Source organism: Halichoerus grypus, chromosome 3 (genome assembly GCF_964656455.1).
Source record: "Halichoerus grypus chromosome 3, mHalGry1.hap1.1, whole genome shotgun sequence".
Classification (NCBI taxonomy): domain Eukaryota; kingdom Metazoa; phylum Chordata; class Mammalia; order Carnivora; family Phocidae; genus Halichoerus; species Halichoerus grypus.
The window spans coordinates 49,166,105-49,186,207 of NC_135714.1; the positions used below are offsets into that span (position 1 = coordinate 49,166,105).

General features: G+C 34.8%; 1 protein-coding gene across 25 annotated transcripts in view; it reads left to right on the forward strand.

Moving 5' to 3' along the window:
- ADGRL3 (adhesion G protein-coupled receptor L3) overlaps positions 1-20,103 on the forward strand; it is an 829,369-nt gene that overhangs the window by 567,146 nt on the left and 242,120 nt on the right. For all 25 annotated transcript variants that reach the window (XM_078068714.1, XM_078068715.1, XM_078068719.1 and 22 more), the window contains one exon: positions 4,765-4,845. In XM_078068714.1, coding sequence (XP_077924840.1) covers positions 4,765-4,845 — 81 coding nt within the window. The remainder of the gene's footprint in view (positions 1-4,764; positions 4,846-20,103) is intronic.

Below are 20,103 nucleotides of genomic sequence, written 5' to 3' on the forward strand. Positions count from 1 at the left end.
TATATCCACTGGGGGAGATTGGTCCCTTCCCAGGTTTTACAGTTATCTTAATATTAAGTATTTCAATCAACTCTGACTTAACTATACTACCACCTATAAAAAAATAAATAAGTAAATAAAAAGAAAAAAAACCTGAAAAACATTTCCATGATATTGGAACCCTCATGCACTACTAATGAGAAATGAAAGGGTACAGCCTCTTTGGAAATCAGACTTCAAAAATTTACACATAGATTTACTATATGACCCACCAATTCCACTCTAAGGTATATATATTCAAGAAAAATGCAAACATGTCCACACAAAAATTTGTGCACAGAGGTTCATAAGAGCATTATTCATAATAATGGAAAAGTGAAAATGATTTCAAATGTCCGTGAACTGATGAATGATTGAATAAAATGTAGTATGTCTATACGATGGAATATTATTTGACAACAAAAAGGAATGTAGTGCCGATTTATGCTACCACATGGGTGAGCCTTGAAAACTATATTGAATGAAAAAAGCTGATCACAAAAGACCACATATTTGTGTAATTCATTTATATGAAATGTTCAGAATAGGCAGATACATAGAGATGGAGAGTAAATGAGTGGTTGCCTAAGTTAGGGATGAGTTGGGAGGAAATGAGGAGTGACTGATAACAGGCTTGGGATTTCTTTTTGTAGCAATGAAAATGGTCTCAAATTGATTATGGTGGTGGTTGCACAACTCTGTGAATATACTGAAAACCACTGTATACTTTAAATGGGGGAATTGTCCGTATGTAAATTATATATCAATATAGATTTATTGCATAAATGTACATCTATACACACATGTTTATGTGTATATACACATATATATGACATCTTCACACAAATTTATCATTTTACCTAGACTAAAAATGAATGAAATCTCGTAAGCTATCCAACTATTTCTCCACTGCCATTGTTTTCCTTGACTCCTTAGCAATAAACCATGAGCTTTTTTTTCTTTCTCTCTCTCCCTTTTAATTCTTTTATGGAACCTATCATCCAGTATTGTTTATTCCTTTGGTAAATACTTTGTAGGAACTTAAGGTAAGTTGACAGGTGAATAGCATCCCCAGGAAACTCTGTCGTCTAAATTTCATGTCCTATAAAATCAATTTTTAAAATTTAAATTCTATAGCACAAAATAATTAAATAAAAGAGTATATAGGTGAAACTTAATTTGGGAATATATTTCATATAAGAAACAAAGATCACAGAAAATAACTAAACTTTAGTATCAGTCAGTGTTTCTAGCTCTAAGGAGCTGAGAAGGTCAGTCAGTAACTAATAATCTCAACAATAGCCATCAAAAAAGTTCAGTGAAAGTTATCAAGAAAATCTTAATATTTCATCTAAATGGGGAAAATAGAATACTTAATGAAATATTCTTATAACCAAAATATAAACAATTTTAAAAATTATTTAACTTATTTAATGACATCAAACAAGTGGAGATCCATTTAAAAGAAAATGAAGACAAAATGTTTTAAATGTTTATCCTCCAAATTAATTTAAAGAATTAATGCAGTTCTAATCAAAATCTCAGTATGATTTTTTGGCTTTAAAATCTAGGGGGAAAAAAGGAAAGTAAAATTCAGGAGAAATAAATAAGTAAATCTGTATCTTTTTAATTTGGAAAAGTAAGGGGAAAATTGGAGCAGCACATTTCACACTTGGATATATAAAGCTTCTGTTATAAGGACCAGGAAAGTCTAGTGTAAGACAGGAGAGCATGGTAAAGACAGTGATAAATGAGAGAGCAGGTATGCTCCCTGTCTAGAAGTATTCTAGTCAAATCTTTGAAAACAGTATGTGTTTGGTGGCTCAGTCCATTGAGCATCCCTGTCTTGTTTTTGGCTTAGGTCATGATCTCAGGTTCCTGAGATAGAGCCCTGCCTCAGGCTTTGAGCTCAGCAGGGAGTCTGCTGGAGATTCTTTCTCTCTCCCTCTCTCCCTGCCCCGCCCCCCTTTCTCTCTTGGGAATCTTTAAAAAAATATAAAAATTTAAAAATAAAATAAAAAGTAAAATAAAAACAGTATACATTTGCCATGCTTTTTATCTTCCTAAGCTCTTTTTGAACCGATCACATTTTTGGTTGGATATTATTCACCATAATGTCTAGAAGAATTATACATGGAAGTTATTTATGGTTTTAGCCACAGTTTGTTATTATTACCATTATCTTGCAGTAATTCTTAATGAGGGGGTGGATATTTGATAGTTATTGGGTTTTTTTTTTTTCAAACTATAATTCTCCATGTTTTATAATGCTCTCCCTGATGAAGAGCATTTATCTCCCTGAGATTCATTGCCTCAGTTAACCACAGATTAGAATAGGTTTTATTACCTCTTATATGTTTTTGTGGAGACAAATGTGTGATCTAAAGTGAAGGAGAATTTTTTTTTTATGTATTTGATTAATGTAGTTAATCAACAGCAGCCTCCATGATTTCTGGTTTTTATTCTGTGGATCGGAAATCTCAGTCACCAAACTGAAATCTATCACTGCATTTCTGACATTCCTCTAAGACTGAGAGTCTCTGTCAATTCCTGTCACTATAGCTCTCCCTGCCACACCTCATCCTGCAGTTTGCTGGAGTTCTCATTGGAGAGAGAATGGACATTTTGACAAACCAAGTTCAGGACTTGACTGTCAATATCCTCATCCCATTCTGCTGCCTCTTTGATATCTCCAGTCCCCCTTAGGGACATACACACTGTGATCTTGTGCTACCTAAAGTATCCTGTTGAGCACTCTTGAAGTTATGTGCTTATCCCAAGAACAGAGGCAAATGTGACATTTAAGAGGACTTTTTACTTCAAACTAAATGTAAGGTGACAGTTTCACAAGCAGTTACTTGTCAGAGTTTAATCACTAAAATCTATACACTTTTTTTTCCAGGTTTAGTATACGGAGACCTTCTTTGAGAAAAATATTCTGATATACTTGAAAACACTTCACATTTGGAGTCAAAATGCCCCTGGCCTTGCTATTTACTAGCTGCATGTGTTTGAGCAAGTTACTCAGTCTCCTCTGCTTGTTTCTTTGATTTAAAAATATGAATATGTTGGCATAGCACCTACCTTTAAATCCCCGTAGTGACATGGTTGCGTAAATGGAGATGATGTATGTATGAATGCATGTTAGTTATTATATGTGGTAAAAGTCCTGTTCCTTGATTAGACGCGAAATCAATATTATTTTATATGCTGAGATTATTTGGAACCAATATAAAGTCAAAGATTTTTATTTTCATTTAGATAATCGATAAAGTTTCAAACCAATTCATTTGTAATGACACAGGACCTTAAAAATAAAAAGTGATTTTGCAATCAAGTATGCTACATAGGTAAGCATTAGGTGTTTTCATAATTAAGATAGCCTAAAGTTTTTATTAAGTTGCATTACACATGGACTGCTACAAGGGCACAGTCACTGTCTTACTTCTTTCATAACAGTGCTTTTAGTATCCCACTGAAACATGGCCAGTGAATGCACAATATTCTTAGTTACCATTATGAGGGGCTCTGTGTGTTCCCATGTCTCCACTGTGTCTGCTGTTAGCTAGAAAAAGGCTGGGAGCAACAACAACTACTATCAACAGGGAGCCATATTAATTATTTGAAATGTGCCTCATAAGAGGAATCAGCAGAGTTTATTACAAGTCAAATATTACTTGAAACAGGAAGGTTACTCTAACTGTTATCATAATCTATGTATCATTAACTTTCCTTGTTTAGGAAAAGAGATTAACAACCCTGTAAATTGCTATAGTAAATGTATAAAATATAACGGCATATTCCCATTGTAGAAAGAAATTGATGGGTCCTCTGCTTCTACCCAAACCTTTTTTTTTAGAAATAGTTTTAAAAAGTAGCTTTAGAAATTGAACTGACTCTGTGATTATGCCTTCTTGCCGTGAAATTCTAATTGCTTACTGAATCATCAGTATACAAAGTATAGCTACTTTGAACATTAGAAATTTTTTTGTTTGTTTGTAAGCTAGCAGTTTTTCCAGTCAGCACCTTGACCTTCAAATCAACACCTTAACTCATAAAACAGAAAATATGTTACAAAGTATGTGAGCTGGCAGAATGGTTTGCAAGGAATAGAAAATGAATTCATCTACCTGCTTTTTATATCCTGGCTAGTTATTGTTTTTCCATAAAACACACTGAGCAGGAAGGAGTAGTTTTCTATTCAAATAATAGAAATAAATTATAAAAAGTAAAAAAAAAAATTAACCAAAGTTATAAAGTTATTTAAGTAAGTGCTACCCGAGTTTATTTAACATTGATGCCAGTCTGCAGACTGCATATTACTGGTCTGGGACAATGAAATAAGTGCATGAATTGAGAATAAGTGTTTAGAAACACTTTAGCAAATTGATAGAGTGCTTGTTGGTTTAATCTGACAGTAAAAAATGTGGACTTGTATTGTTTATGTCTTTTTTTCTTCCATTTTATTTTTCTTGTAAGTCATTTTCATTGTATTTTTAAAAGTGTCATTCTACAATAAATGTGCAATTTAATGATAAAAGAATAGGTAGTTTTAAGAAGGACTGATTTAATTGTTTGATGTTTGGATGATGCATAATGCTCCTGTGTTTGATTAGCTCTGTCTACGTGGTATAATGACAATTAATTCAGAGTGAAGAAAGATAATATGACATCATAAAAACAGACAAAAAGGTGTAAAAAGACATAACTGCAATGTCTGCTTAACATTTATTTTTGGGTCCACAGGGCAGGCACATCATGGACAGGTGTCCTACATCTCTCCACCTATTCACCTTGACTCTGAGCTAGAAAGACCCCCTGTTAGAGGTGAGTTGATTATTATTATTATTATTATTATTATTATTATTATTATTATTACTACTACTACTACTATTTAAAGAAAAAGAAACTGTATTTATTATTTTTGATGAAGACAAAATACGGATAGTTATAAATATGTATTTTACAATGCAGTGCCTGTTTAAAAAGTGGGGAGGGGGTTATAATGTACAAGGAATCTGATAACAGAAAGAGGAAATTTTATTTATAAACTAAAATATGAAATACTGTTCTGAGAAATATTTGTAAAACAAAATAAGAAATAAGGATACGTAGTGATTCAACTACTGGAGGACTATTTGAAAATCAACTTAGATTCAGAGATTACCAGATAACCATTACATTTTATTGGAATTTTCTTCTTCTACTATCCTTTTTTTAAATAAATTAATATACTTTAAACGAAGTCATATTGACAGATTTATTTCCTTTCAAAGTGATATTTTATATTTTATGTTTTCTTTTTAAAGTTGTTTTAGTGTTAATATGATTATTTAGTTTTAAAAATATATAAATTAAAATTATGATTTAAATTGATGCCATCTGTTTAAATTAAAGATTTTTTAAAATAGTCATACAAAATAAAAATTAAAAGTAACATTTATTTTTCCATAATCGACAGAATTTGTCTTTCCACTTTTAAAGAAATACTTATTATTTTCAAAATGTATTATAATGTTCAAAGCTGACTTGGCTGAAGTTAGATGTTTAGTAGGTAGCAAGCTGGTTGGTTTTGCATGGAAGGAAACTCAGTCAATTCTTGGTAGTCACCTTAATGTTATCTGGGATGATGGTCACATGGCTCTCATCATCCAGCAGTCTCGCACAGGCTCATTCCTATTGTGACAGGATTCCCAACAATAGGTAGACAAGTCCTAAAGCTCAAATATTTTTCAAGACTCTGCTTGTGTCCTGTTTGCTGTGTCTCATTGGCCAAAGCAAGTCACATAGCCAATCCTAGACTTAAAAAGGGAGAAAATGACTCTTATTGCTTGATTGAGGAACCAAAATCCAAAGGACCATGGATACAGATAAGAGGGGAATTGGGTCATTTCAAACTACCATAGCAAGGCAGAAAAGGGTAAAATGAAGTGAGACAAAAATTGACTGATAAAATAAAGGAATTTAAAGCCAATTAACTTAAACTTGGGAGTTCCAGACCTATTTTATCATTGGTTTCCTCAGCTAGTACACGGAAGGTCAGATATAAGAACTTCACAGTGTCTTTGTGAAGATTAGGATAGAATCTGGCATCTTTGTGAAGATACAGAATAGAATCTGGCATCTGGTAGGCCCTAGATATAATGTGGCTATCCCTATGTACTTTTGGGCTCACTGCTGTGGCATAGGGAAGAAAATTGGACTTTGAAGCCAGGCAGACCTGAGTAACCTTAGGCAGCTTCTTTCTGTCATCTGTAAATCAAGGATAATAACATCACCCCAGCAAGTTTATTAGGATAATTAAGTAAAATAATAAGTGCCAAGTTCCTGGCAAATATGTGACATAAACTAGACCTTAAAGAGTTAGAAGTTAGGTAGGCATTATTAAAAGCTCCACTTTAAAATGGCACAATCTTCGTCAAAATAGTGATGGTATTGACCTGGTAAAGAATGAATTACTAGAATCCAGCAGTCATCTCTGCTTGATATCGGCCTCAAGTGGTCCTCTCTACCTTAGAATGATTGTCTTGATAACTTCTAGTTTTCATAGCATTCCTCTATATACATTGACCCAGAGCTCTTCCTAAACTGCTCTGTGATTAATGCAATTGCAGTTAGAGTTACTAGCTCATGTGCCACAATTCTGCAACATTCAGAGAACAGTTAAAAAGGTAAAAAAAGAGGTTTGTATAAATTATCATCACATTGAAAAAAATCTTTTGCTTTTTTTTTATTAAAACTATCTAAAATTCATTTAAAAACAAATATTGGAAATGGGGTAGAGTTGGCATAATAATAGCATTACTCTGGAACCAGAGTATTTCCTTTCAACTTTCAGCTGTCACCCCTCATCTTCATTTGCTATTTTTAATTATACAGAATACGGCTGTTGATACTTATATGCAGATGAACTCTACATATGTCTATATCTATATCTATAAATAGACAGAATTTCTCATGTATGTTATAGGTTTTTATATGAATTATAAAGTAATACATCAGGTTCTTTAAATAAAATGGAATTCTAGCTCCAATAACTGTATTTTTTTTGTGAGATATAGAACAACATCCTTATACTCCCTAAAAATTAACGTTAGCTAACCATTTTGGCTTTCCTTTTTCTATTTTTCTACTATAATTATATACATATTGAGAATATGAAACATTTATCTAGATATTACTCTCTCTCTATATTCTCTCTCTGCATATATTCTCTTACTTTCCCTTTCTGTACCAATTTCTACTAGTCTACATGCATGTTAATGTTTTAGGAATTATTGCTTCATGTATTAATTCCTTATGTATTTTATGGACCTGTATTTTTATAGGAATATCATATTTAATTTTCTGACATTCATCAAAGTAACAATACAAAACAACAATGTTTAAAATGTTATCGATATAGTTACCAATATTAGCACAGGGAACTTATTGATAGAAAATATTAACTATTGGGCGCCTGGGTGGCTCAGTTGGTTAAGCGACTGCCTTTGGCTCAGGTCATGATCCTGGAGTCCCGGGATCGAGTCCCGCATCGGGCTCCCTGCTCGGCGGGGAGTCTGCTTCTCCCTCTGACCTTCCCCCCTCTCATGTGCTCTCTCTCTCTCACTCTCTCAAATAAATGAATAAATAAAATCTTTAAAAAAAAAAAAAAAGAAAAAAGAAAATATTAACTATTTAACATATGGTAACATATCAGATTGCTTCAAATATTTTGCCATTTTATTCTGTTCTCATCTGAAATATTTTGGATTAGTTGGTACTTCTATACACACATATATATATATATATAGTGATTGTGCTTTGAGTATTTGAGATAGTGAACTAATTATTGGTAACTTAGGAATTGTGTTGTAAAACTCTATTCTGAAAAATAATTAAGTAAGCATATCTCAAAAAATTACATTTTTTATCACGTTTTCTTTTTTTTTTGTGCCCTCAAGTTCTATATCACCTATGAATCATTATGATTTTTTTTTATTATTTTTTTTTATTTATTTTTTTATTTTTTTATTTATTTATTTTTTTAAAATATTTTATTTATTTATTTGAGAGAGAGAGAATGAGAGAGAGCGAGTACATGAGAGGGGGGAGGGTCAGAGGGAGAAGCAGACTCCCTGCCGAGCAGGGAGCCCGATGCGGGACTCGATCCAGGGACTCCAGGATCATGACCTGAGCCGAAGGCAGCCGCTCAACCAACTGAGCCACCCAGGCGCCCGAATCATTATGATTTTAATCCACATGCCACTATTCTCCCTCCTTTCAATTGCCTTGACTTTTCACTTTTCTTTCATTTTTTTAAGAAAAAATATGACATTGATGCATTTGTTTATCATAATATGTTTCTTCTTTAGTATTGTGCATTTTAATTCTGACCAACATGATCTTAGTAACCATATGGAAAATGTAGTAGCAGGTTACCAAATAGCCTTGAATAAAATATTGTGATCTGCATTTCAAAGTAGCAGCAGTTTATGAATTCTGTAGAACTTAGCCACTGATGAGTAAATTTGAGAGATTCTATTCTTTAAATCTAATGTGATCATACATAGCATTTGGTTACATAATTTATGCCTGTGATAGCTTTATATGCATTCTTCAATTTACAGATTTTATTACTGAATAGGGGTGTAAATTCCAATAGTTTACTAGTGCATTAATGTCACAATACATTACAAGGTAATTAACCAGACCTGCCGCTATAAATAGAAAAATCGTCACAGCCCTCACTATAAACTACTTAATAAAAATAAGATCCTGAATCAGCATTCACCATTATAATAATTTTTCTTGCCATATGTCTCATTAATCAGGACTTTAAAAAAAGCTTCATCTAGAAGCACTATTATTTTTAAACCTTTCATTATTAAAACAAGTTTGTTATAATTTTCTAGTTAATTTAATGGGATTGATTATATATTTTTATGCAAATATGTTCTACATGCTTTTGAGACATATTTCCCCAATTTTTATTTTATAATTGGAAATGAAAAACTACTTTGGTAGTTTGTAGCAGATTTGTAAATGAGCACATTGGAGTTCTTAGCAGGACTCATTAAGAGTTGTAGTTCTGAAGGTCATGTGTCCTCACCAACTATTCTTTATTCCTGACCTTTATTTTCCTCCTAACTACTCAAATGCAAAACCCCTTACCCCAGAGTTATGTTTACATTACAAGCAGACTGACACAAAGAAGGTGGTTGGGTGGGAGTTTGTGTTGGAAGCTGAATCAGAATCCTAAGCAGCAGTATATATTATTTGAGACTCAAATATATCAATTGAGGCATGCCCTTGAGTTGAGACTGTATTGTTTTGTTATTGATGTTGTGTTGCTTCATTGTTTTCCTGTACAATTTTGTGACAGCCTTAGCAATTATAGAACCCAACCTAGGAATCCTTCATAACATCACTAACAATTCAAGTTAGATAAATTCCTGTCAATAACCCAGGAAAAAAAAAAAAAGGTTCTCTTCTGAAGGATGTCCTTCATTTATATTACTAAAAATGATATTTATAGTGTTCTCCTGTATAAACAGTTTGACAGTTACCAATACTCTCCACCTTCCAATGTAGTAAACCACTAGTAGTAATGCTGGTGAAAACAGTTTGTATTTATTTTGTATAATTTTCCTTTAGGTAAGATCTTATATTTAATTAGAAGTCTAATGCTAAATACTAATTTATGCATTTGCTAATTTGTTGACAGTTACAAATACTCTGAAAAAAAAAACTAAAATATTTGGGCACATTTGAAACATTACATTTATTTTTTAGGTCTTTTTTTTATTTGCTATAATAAACTGAGTAATATAAATATGCTTCAATTGGCACATAATCAATGAACTAGAATAATGCCAAGCATTAAGTTTTATGTGCAAATTGAATTACATTCAGCAAATCCACATTGAAAATATTTTTTAAAGTTCAAAATAAACAGATGGTCCTGCCTGGTGCATCTATATTAAAAATAGGCTATAGCCAAAGATTTAGCATCACAAATTAGAGACATTGGCACATCATACTATCTAGTGGAATGTAAAAACATTTGAAATTGATTAAAATAAAATAAGAACAAGACATCTGGCATTCTTATTGAGGAGTCTCCAGGCCTGTTTTTTAGTATTCTATGGTGGTATTTTTCTAACTTCTCTTGTGTGCAGACATTATATGGTAGAACATAATTTCCTAGTTTATCCACCCTTAACCCAAGGGAATAAAAATGAAACTTGCATAGGGGCGCCTGGGTGGCTCAGTCGTTAAGCGTCTGCCTTCGGCTCAGGTCATGATCCCAGGGTCCTGGGATTGAGCCCCACATCAGGCTCCCTGCTCAGCGGGAAGCCTGCTTCTCCCTCTCTCACTCCCCCTGCTTGTGTTCCCTCTCTCGCTGTGTCTCTCTCTCTGTCAAATAAATAAATAAAATCTTAAAAAAAAAAAAAAAATGAAACTTGCATATAACAGATTACTTTGACCATGTTAAATAAACACACTTTTTCTACACTTATAAATGCCAAACATTTTTTTACTGTGTTTAATGTACACTGTGAACACCTACAAGATAAAGCTTGTTAATATTAGTGGTAAATATCATTGCCATTTATTAAGTATGTATCTTGTATCAGACACAGGAAAAAGTATTTTATATGCATTGTCTCATTTCATTTTACAAGGATCCTATCACTTTTTCATTCAGACTTACTGGTCATCATCATTGTATTTCTAGCATTAGGCATACTACTATATAGTAATACTTGAAATTAGGTTGGATTTAATTGGAGTTAAATCCTAAACTTAATGGTAAAATATACTTTCTATTCAGTATTGTTAGGAATAAGTATGAAGGTTTTGTAAATTATAACATACTTTACAAATATAAGTCATTGTTTAAAAGCCAACATTTATCATTTGAAATAATTTAGCACAATCCTACAGGCCCCTTGTGGTATATAATTCATATGTTGAGAATAATTATTCCAGAAAGTAGCCTGATCTGGTAGTTTTTTACAGTAGGTTCTTGGTCATCTAGTCCTGATAGTCCCTCATGAGCCTGAAAGAAAAGGGAGACAGAGTTTGTTTGAATTCTACTTCTACATTGGCTCACAGAATGATATTCTTAGTACTTAGAGGACATTAAATAGAGGCTTGATCCTGTTGTGATCTGAACAACCTCTTTCAGGTTCAGTGTAGCTGATGGTAGATCCAGTGATAATGATCCTTGACTTGAATGACAATTCCTCCGTGGAGCCTGTTGCTCAAGGCAAGGGAAAGTCTCTGGAACTAGGATGGGTCTAAGCAGCTATGACCAGGGTTCAGTTCTTTGAACTTCATACCTCCCCACTCAACCCCCATCCCCAGCACCCTCTGCCCTCCAAAGGTTGCTCACTGGCCCAGCTCTCCTAAGATTGCGCCTTTAAGTTCCAGGACTGACTACTCTTTGTTTTTCTTGGCTTTTATTTTCATTTGGAAAGATGGGAGTGTAGCTGCTTTCTCTTGTTCAGAGAGAAAACAGTTAGCATTTTTTGAATGTCACAACTTTTTATAGCAAGCTATTGCTAGTTAGTAATAATAATGATAGTAATAATAATATAATAGTTAACATTTATCTTTAAATCATACGTTCAAACTGAAAATTACCCACATGACCCCCTCTCTCCCAGTTACCATAGAAAATCAATCATAATATTCTTCTGAATATTCCAATAGATACATACTTTTTGAGTGGACATGGTATGAACATTTAATATTTACAATTACCATTTGTTCCTGGCTCTATTCGAAGCACATGATATGGATTACTAATTTCATTAATTTCCTGAATCCCATGAAGCAGGTAGTATTATTATTGTAATTTTGTGAATAAAAAATTTGAGCCATTGAGAGATTCTTTACTTCATAAAGGTCAGATTAAGTATTACACATTGAACCCAGGAGTCAAACCCAGGCATCTATAAAGATTCTACTCTTGTCAGTTTTTCATTTATACAATAGGAATCGTGATTTAATTTCTAAAACAACATACTATATAGCAAGTAATTAGTAATGAAACATATTATCAGCAAGGTATCGGAAGATCTAACTATCCATAGTACAGTATTTTAAAGAAAATTCCTCACCATCTCTATTAGTCATCTTAAGAAAACAATAGGGCACAAGTAGTGTGAACACTTTACTATTTAGTACCCAGTGACCAATAACTTTTTTGTGTATCCATGTGACATCCATCCATATGTCTTCTTCCATGAAATAGAATATCTTTGTTGTACTGTTACACTGTTACTTTTTACTCTTTTCATAAAATATCTTACTGTTTCTCTCAAAAGAAGTATTGAAAATCATACCATAAAAAAAAGAAGTCAGGCATTGTGATAAAATACCCTATTCTTGTAGTTTTCAATATCCTCTCCCACAAATGGTTATTATTTGTGTAATCACCAGAAAATAATTTTATACCAGTATACTAAAAATTAATTATCTTATTGCCTGGAGGAGACAGCTAGCTGATAGTTGTGTTGACAGCTACTACCAAAGCCTGGGGTGGAGGAGGTTTTGACTTTCAAGTGGAATAATCACCCTTGTCCCTGCCTGTTGAACACTCACAGTTGCAAAGTTCCGATTCTTTGGTGTACTCACACACATATGCACTCATGCACACACTCATGCCCTCAGGAGTATCTTCTTTAATTATTCTTACTTGGCAATAGATTTAAAAGACAGCATGGTAAAGTCCATATATGTTAAATCCTTAAATTTTAAAATATCTTTTACTCTTAGAGTCAATTGCCTAAGATTAGGTAAAGATCTCTTTTCTCTTAAAATACATTTATATACCTTGACAGGAAGGACAGTAAGCGTTGGGACTGTTACATAACATTCACTTACATATCACTACTTGGTGAATGAGGATCTTGTTTCCCCAGCTGCTAAAAACCATATTCTTCTCTATGGGAAGTGTTGATTTCAGCAATTATTCATCCTATAACATCCCAAACAGTATTACCTTCACACTAAGAGGCACTTAGCTCCCTTGATGTGTACTAAGAAGCACTTTTCTTTTTGTTCGTGTATCTCTGGGTCTAGCAATTACTTCCAGTTCTTAAGAGTCCAGCAAAAAAAAAAAAAAAAAAAAACCAGTTTCCCTCACTGGAGCAGGTGCTCCTGTTAAGTTTGGCATCACATTCTCCTAGATGGAGTCACATGGAAGTATGCAGCTTAAATGCTAATGCTGGCATTTAATCTGCTAACCCCACCCCAGGTGGCTAACTATATGATCATGGAAAAATCTCATCTCCACAACAACAACCTGTTTCCCAAATTTGTTTAAGGACCAAATACCAAATATGATATTATATATGGAAGTGCTTTATACCTTATAAAATGCTGTGTAAATATTGCTTAGTATAATTTAGCAGCAATCTTTTTTGCTCCAGTTTAAGACTCAGTGTAGCTCATACATGGTAAGATCAAGAAAATAAGTCCTCAGAGAGTTTACAATGTTCTTATACTCCTAATTTCCTACCGGCTTAATTATAATACAGTTTTATATTAAAAACAAACAGTTTTTTTTTTTTCTGTGAATGTCTATGCATTTAATTTCAAACATGTATCAAACAATAAAACTATAGATCAGCTCTTTTTTCTGTGGTCTTCTGAAAGACTAACTTTCAGTCGGTGTTGAACAAGTATTTTCTATGTGATTGCATCTTACACATGGGTTAGATTCTGAAGTTAGTGAGTGAGGTCAAAAAACAAAAACAAAAACAAAGCCCACCTTCAGAAATCCTCTAAATTATCCACAAAATACAATATATCCAACAGTGAGTTATTCCTCAATATCAGAAAATGTGAATATAGAAATACCTAAAACCTCTTTTGGCTGTGGTGATACCTATTTGATGAACCGTGTGGGGAAACATAGAACTGAAGAAACACTGTCCCTGTCATCCTTTCTCTCTGGGCCATGTGCTCATTGATGAAAATGCCAAGTGAAATTGTTTCCTAAATGCCTTATGAATGTATGTAGTTGAATTTAATTCAAGTCAGTTTTGCTGTGACAGTACTATACTGAATGCCAACTATTTGCCGTGCACTTTACAGGGGACTGGCCTGCAGTGATGCACAGGAGAGGAAAGATGTTTGTCCTCAGGGGCTTTACCTTGTATTGGAGGAAGTCAACAACAGATCAATTATATATTACATAAATAAGATTATGAATTGGGTTATGGTTAGAGGTATAAAGGAGATACATAAGGTGGATGGTCAAGAAAAACCACTCTAGGGGAGCCTGGGTGTCTCAGTCGGTTAAACATCTGCCTTTGGCTCAGTAAATGATCACAGGGTCCTGGGATGGAGCCCCATGTTGGGCTTCCTGCTTGCAGGGAACCTGTTCTCCCTCTCTTCCCTGCTCATGCTCTCTCTCGCTATCTCTTTCTCTCTCCCCCTCTCAAATAAATAAATAAAAATAAAAATAAAAATAAAGAAAAGAGAAACAACTCTAGGGAGGTGACTGTTGAGTTGAACTGTGAAGAATGAAGGTGAGTTGTGTCTTGAGTTATATCTGTTCTTTATATATTTCGGATACTAACCCTTTATGAGGTATGTCATTTGAAAATATCTTCTCCCATTCAGCAGGTTGCCTTTTAGTTTTGTTGATTGTTTCTTTCACTGTGCAGAAACTTTTTATTTTGATGTAGTTCCAATAATTTATTGTTATTTCCTTTGCCTCAGGAGACCTATCTAGAAAAACGTTGCTGCAGGCTATGTCGAAAAGATTACTGTGTGTGCTCTCTTCATGGATTTTTATGGTATCAGCTCTCACATTTAGGTCTTTAATCCATTTTGAGTTTATTTTTGTGTATGGTGAAAGAAAGTGGTCCAGTTTCATTCTTTTGCATGTGGCTGTCCAGTTTTCCCAACATCGTTTGTTGAAGAGACTACCTTTTTCCCATTGTACATTCATTCCTCCTTTGTCAAAGATTAATTGACCATATAATTGTAAGCTTATTTCTGGGTTTTCTGTTCTACTTCATTGATCTATGTGTCTGTTTTTATGTCAGTACCATGTTGTTTTAATTACTACCACCTTGTAATATAACTGAATATCTGGAATTGTGATACCTCCAGTTTTGTTTTTCTTTTTCAAGATTGCTTTGGCTATTCACGGTCTTCCGTGGTTCCATACAAATTTTAGGATTATTTGTCCTAGTTCTGTGAAAAATGCTTTTGGTATTGTGATAAGGATTGCAATAAATCTGTAAATTGCTTTGGGTAGTATATACATTTTAACGGTATTTGTTCTTCTATCCCATGAGCATGAAATGTCTTTCCATTTCTTTGCATTGCCTTGAAATTTTTTCATCAGTGTTTTATAGTTTTCAGAATACAGGTCCTTTACATCTTTGATTAAGTTCATTCCTAGATATTTTATTGATTTGGTACGATTGTAAATGAGATTGTTTTCTTTTCTTTTTTTTTTTTTGAGATTTATTTATTTATTTTGAGATGGGGGAGGGGCAGAGGGAGAGGGAGAGAGAATCCCGAGCAGACACCATGCAGATCATGGAGCCTGATGTGGGGCTCGATCTCACAACCCTGAGATCACAACCTGAGCTGAAAGCAAGAGTTGGATGCTTAACCCACCGAGCCACCCAGACACCACCGGGATTGTTTTCTTAATTTCAATTTCTGCTGCTTCATTGTTAGTGTATAGGAGTGCAACAGATTTCTGTACATAGATTTTATATCCCATGACTTTACTGAATTCATTTATCAGTTCTAGTAGTTTTTTGGTGGAATCTCAGGATTTTCTATGTATATTATGTCATCTGCAAATAGTGAGTTTTACTTCTTCCTTATTAATTTGGATGCTTTTTATTTCTTTATGTTATCTAATTGCTGTGGCTAGGCCTTTTGGTACTATGTTGAATAAACATAGTGAGAGTAGACATTCTTGTTCCTGATATTAAGGGAAAAGCTCTCAATTTTTTTTTACCGTTGACTATGATGTTGGCTGTGGGTTTTTCATATAAGGCTATTATTATGTTGAGGTATGTTCCCTCTAGACCTACTTTGCAAAGGGTTTTTATCATGAATGGATGCTGTACTTTGTCAAATGTTTTTTCTACATCTATTGGAATGATCATATGGTTTTTGCCCTTTTTCTTACTGATGTGACATAATCATGTTGATTGTTTTGTGAATATTAAACCACCTTTGCATCCTGGGAATAAATTCCACTTGATCATGGTGTTCCATTTTTTTGTGTGTATTATTGGATTCGGTTTGCTAATATTTTGTTGAGGATTTTTGTATCCATGTTCATGAGAAATATTGGCCTATAGTTCTCTTTTTTTGTAGTGTCTTTATCTTTTTGTGTCAGGGTGATGTTGGCCTCATAGAATGAATTTGGAAGTTTTCCTTCCTCTTGTATTTTTTTGGAATATTTTGAGGAGAAAAAGTATTAACTCTTCTTTAAATAAATAAAAAAAAAATCTTAAAAAAAAAGGGTGGCTCAGCCAGTTAAGCATCTGTCTTAGGCTCAGGTCATGATCTCTGGGTCCTGGGATTAAGCCCCACATTGGGCTCCCTGCTCACAGGGAGCCCTATTCTCCCTCTCGCTCTGCTCCTTCCTGCCCTGCTCATGCTCTCTCAAATAAATAAATAAATAAATAAATAAATAAAATCTTTAACTCTTCTTCAAATGTTTGGTAGAATTCGCCTGTGAATCCATCTGCTCCTAGACTTTTGTTTTTTGGGAGTTTTTTGATTACTGATTCAATTTCATTGCTGGTAATCAGTCTGTTCATATTTTCTGTTCTTCCTGCTTTCATTTTGATAGGTTATATTTCTAGGAATTTAACCATTTCTTCTATGTTGTACAATTTGTTGGCATGTAGATTTTCGTAGTATTCTGTTACAATTGTTTCTATTTCTGTGATGTTGGTTGTTATTTCTCTTCTTTCATTAGAGATTTTGTTTATTTAGTTCCTCTTTATGTTCAAATAATTCAGTTTAAAAATGGGCAGAAGACATGAATAGACATTTCTCCCAAGAAGACATACAGATATCCAAGAGGTATATGAAAAGATGCCCAACATCACTTAACATCAGGGAAATGCAAATCAAAACTACAATGAGATATCACCTCACACTTGTCAGATTGACTAAAATCAAAAACACAAGAAACAAGTCTTGGCACGGATATGGAGAAAAAGGAACCCTCTTGCACTGTTGGTGGGAGTATATATATAATATCTATATAATGGACTATTATTCAGCCATAAAAAAAGAATAAAATCTTGCCATTTGCAGTAACACGGATAGAGCTAGAGTATAATGCTAAGGAAATAAGTCAGAAAAAGACAAATAGCATATGATCTCACTCTTTGTGGTATTTAAGAAACAAAACAAGTGAGCAAAGGAGAAAAAAGAGAGAGAGACAAACCAAGAAACAGACTCTTTTTTTTTTTTTAGATTTTATTTATTTGAGAGAGAGAAAGAGAATGAGTGATGGGGAGGGGCAGAAGGAGAGAGAGAGAGAAAGAGAGAGAGAGAGAAGCAGACTCCTTGCTGAGCAGGAAGCCCAATGTGGGGCTCCATCCCAGGATCTGAAGATCATGACCTGAGCTGAAGGCAGCCTCTTAACTGACTGAGCCACCTACGTGCCCCAAGAAACAGACTCTTAAGTATAGAAAACAGAATGACAGTTACCAGAGGGGAGGTGGGTGGGGGGATGGGTGAAATAAGGGATGGGGAGGAGGGGCGCCTGGGTGGCTCAGCCATTAAGCGTCTGCCTTCGGCTCAGGTCATGATCCCAGGGTCCTGGGATCAAGCCCCACATTGGGCTCCCTGCTCAGAGGAGAGCCTGCTTCTCCCTCTCCCACTCCCCTGCTTGTGTTCCCTCTCTCGCTGTCTCTCTCTCTGTGTCAAATAAAAAAATCTTTAAAAAAAAAAAAAAAAAGGATGGGGAGGAAAGATACACTTACTGTGATGAATAAAATAAAATACAATAAAATGATAAAATGATTTTAAAAACCACATAAATGGACATGATTTCTGGAACAAAGTGAGATAGGGAACTAAGGATATAGGCAGAGTACCTATATAGGACTCAGATCAGGCAGCCTTTTTTTTTTTTCAAGGAAAAAAACAGAGATGGACAAGTATTAGAGCAATAAAAACAGATATTTTTCCCCCAGGACTATTGCAATAGGGAAAAAGAGCAGTATAGAATGGGCATCAACTCCAAGCATAGCATGGACAAGTGGGAATGTATAGCCAAGGAACAGGGTGGGAGGTCACTGGATGGAAAGTTACTAAGAGGAAATGTCAGGGGGATTCTGGAAACAACTTGATGGGATTTTTGCAGAAGACAAGCCAGAGTGATCAGACATCACCGAGGGGGTGGTAGAGGATGAGAAACCTGATCAGATACAGAGAGCGATCAGATATGGAGCATGGGGGGTTATGGCTAAAATGATTTAGTAGGTAGTTTTCTTTGCTGTACCTGGATTTTACACAAGTGTAGAGATGGTCCTAAGAGAAGGTTCAGGAGCCTAATTAAAGTTTGGTCAAGCAAAGAGTCTTTGCCAGCCTAGTAAGCCCTGAAAGGAGTTAAGGTTTTAAGAGCTATGAAGGTTTTAAAAGCCCCTGAAGGATTTTTACACAGAATACTACATAATCTGATTTCGATTTTTAAAAGATGACTCTAGGTGAAGAATGGCTTAGAGAGAGGTAAATCCAATAATCTAGGTATGGCCTTTCCTTAAAATTTCATTTACAGAATTCTCTCTTGCCATTTAAATTCTCTGAAGATTCTCTTCCCTCTAGCTCCTCCATTTTCCACATACTAGCTTCTGGGTAATGTGTGACTTCTCATCTCTGAGTCAGAAGTAGCTGACGGATTTGGAAACAGGCAAATTTAGATTGCTGTGGGAACAAGTGCTGAGCCCTTTGGAAGCAGAAGCTGAGAGGACACACGCCTGGAGTCCACTCAGTGCCCAGGGGAGGGGTTACAGGGCCTGCAGGGAAGAAGAGCATTTCCTAACACATAACCAATGAGAAGACTACATTTGCTTCACCCTTAAGGATCGGATTCTCAAGCTACACACAGAATATTGATTCTGTTAAAATAGGCATTGTTTGAGATTCTTGGCTGGTGATTGTGAGGCTGTTCATCTGTTGGTGAGGTTAGTCTGTATTGCCTCTGGAACTGGCCAAGGCTTCAGTGTCTGTCCACCACTGATACGGTATGAACTGAGAAGGAAACTGGCAAGAAGGCTTGTGGCTCAGATTGTAATAGACCTCTGTGGACGAAGCCTAGCAGTTCTAAGCATACTATCTATAGACATGGGGGAAACTACAAAGGACTTCAGGCATAGAAGGCAGTAAGCAACTATTTTGCATTGAAATGTTGATTGAAATGCTTAGGATGGATTGGGAGCAGAGAGAATTAGTAAGTTATTTCAAAAAAGTTCCTTGAAAGTGCAAACTAAAAGACAGTAGCAAGGGGGAATAAAAGAGACATGATGGATTCATAGATATTGTAGTTAAAACATAAGACTTGGGGCACCTGGGTGGCTCAGTCAGTTAAGTGGTTAAGCGTCTGCCTTTGGCTCCGGTCATGATCCCGGGGTACTGAGATCAAGTCCCGCGTCGGGCTCCCTGCTCAGCGGGGAGTCTGCTTCCCTCTCTCCTTCTGCCCCTGCTCATGATCTATCTCTCTCACGCTGTCTCTTTCTCAAATAAATAAACTCTTAAAAAAAAAAAAAGTAAGATTTGGTGATTGGATATGAGAGAGGAGTAAGAGATAATTATTGGATTTCTAATTTGGATAATTTGGGTGGATATTGATAGTGTTCTGGAAGACAAGGGTAGTTCATGTTCGAACTGAAGATGACCTATTATTAATTTTTGGAAAATACATGTAACATGAAACGTGATTGGAAATTGTTTCCTTTCAGTCTATGGGAGATGTAAAAAAATAATTTCAAGGGTATCTGAGACCTTTAGCCTTTTACAAGTAATTGAATTGGCCCTTTGGTCACCAGGTGGTTAGTTATCACAAGATGTAATTTATTTAGAAAAGTATGA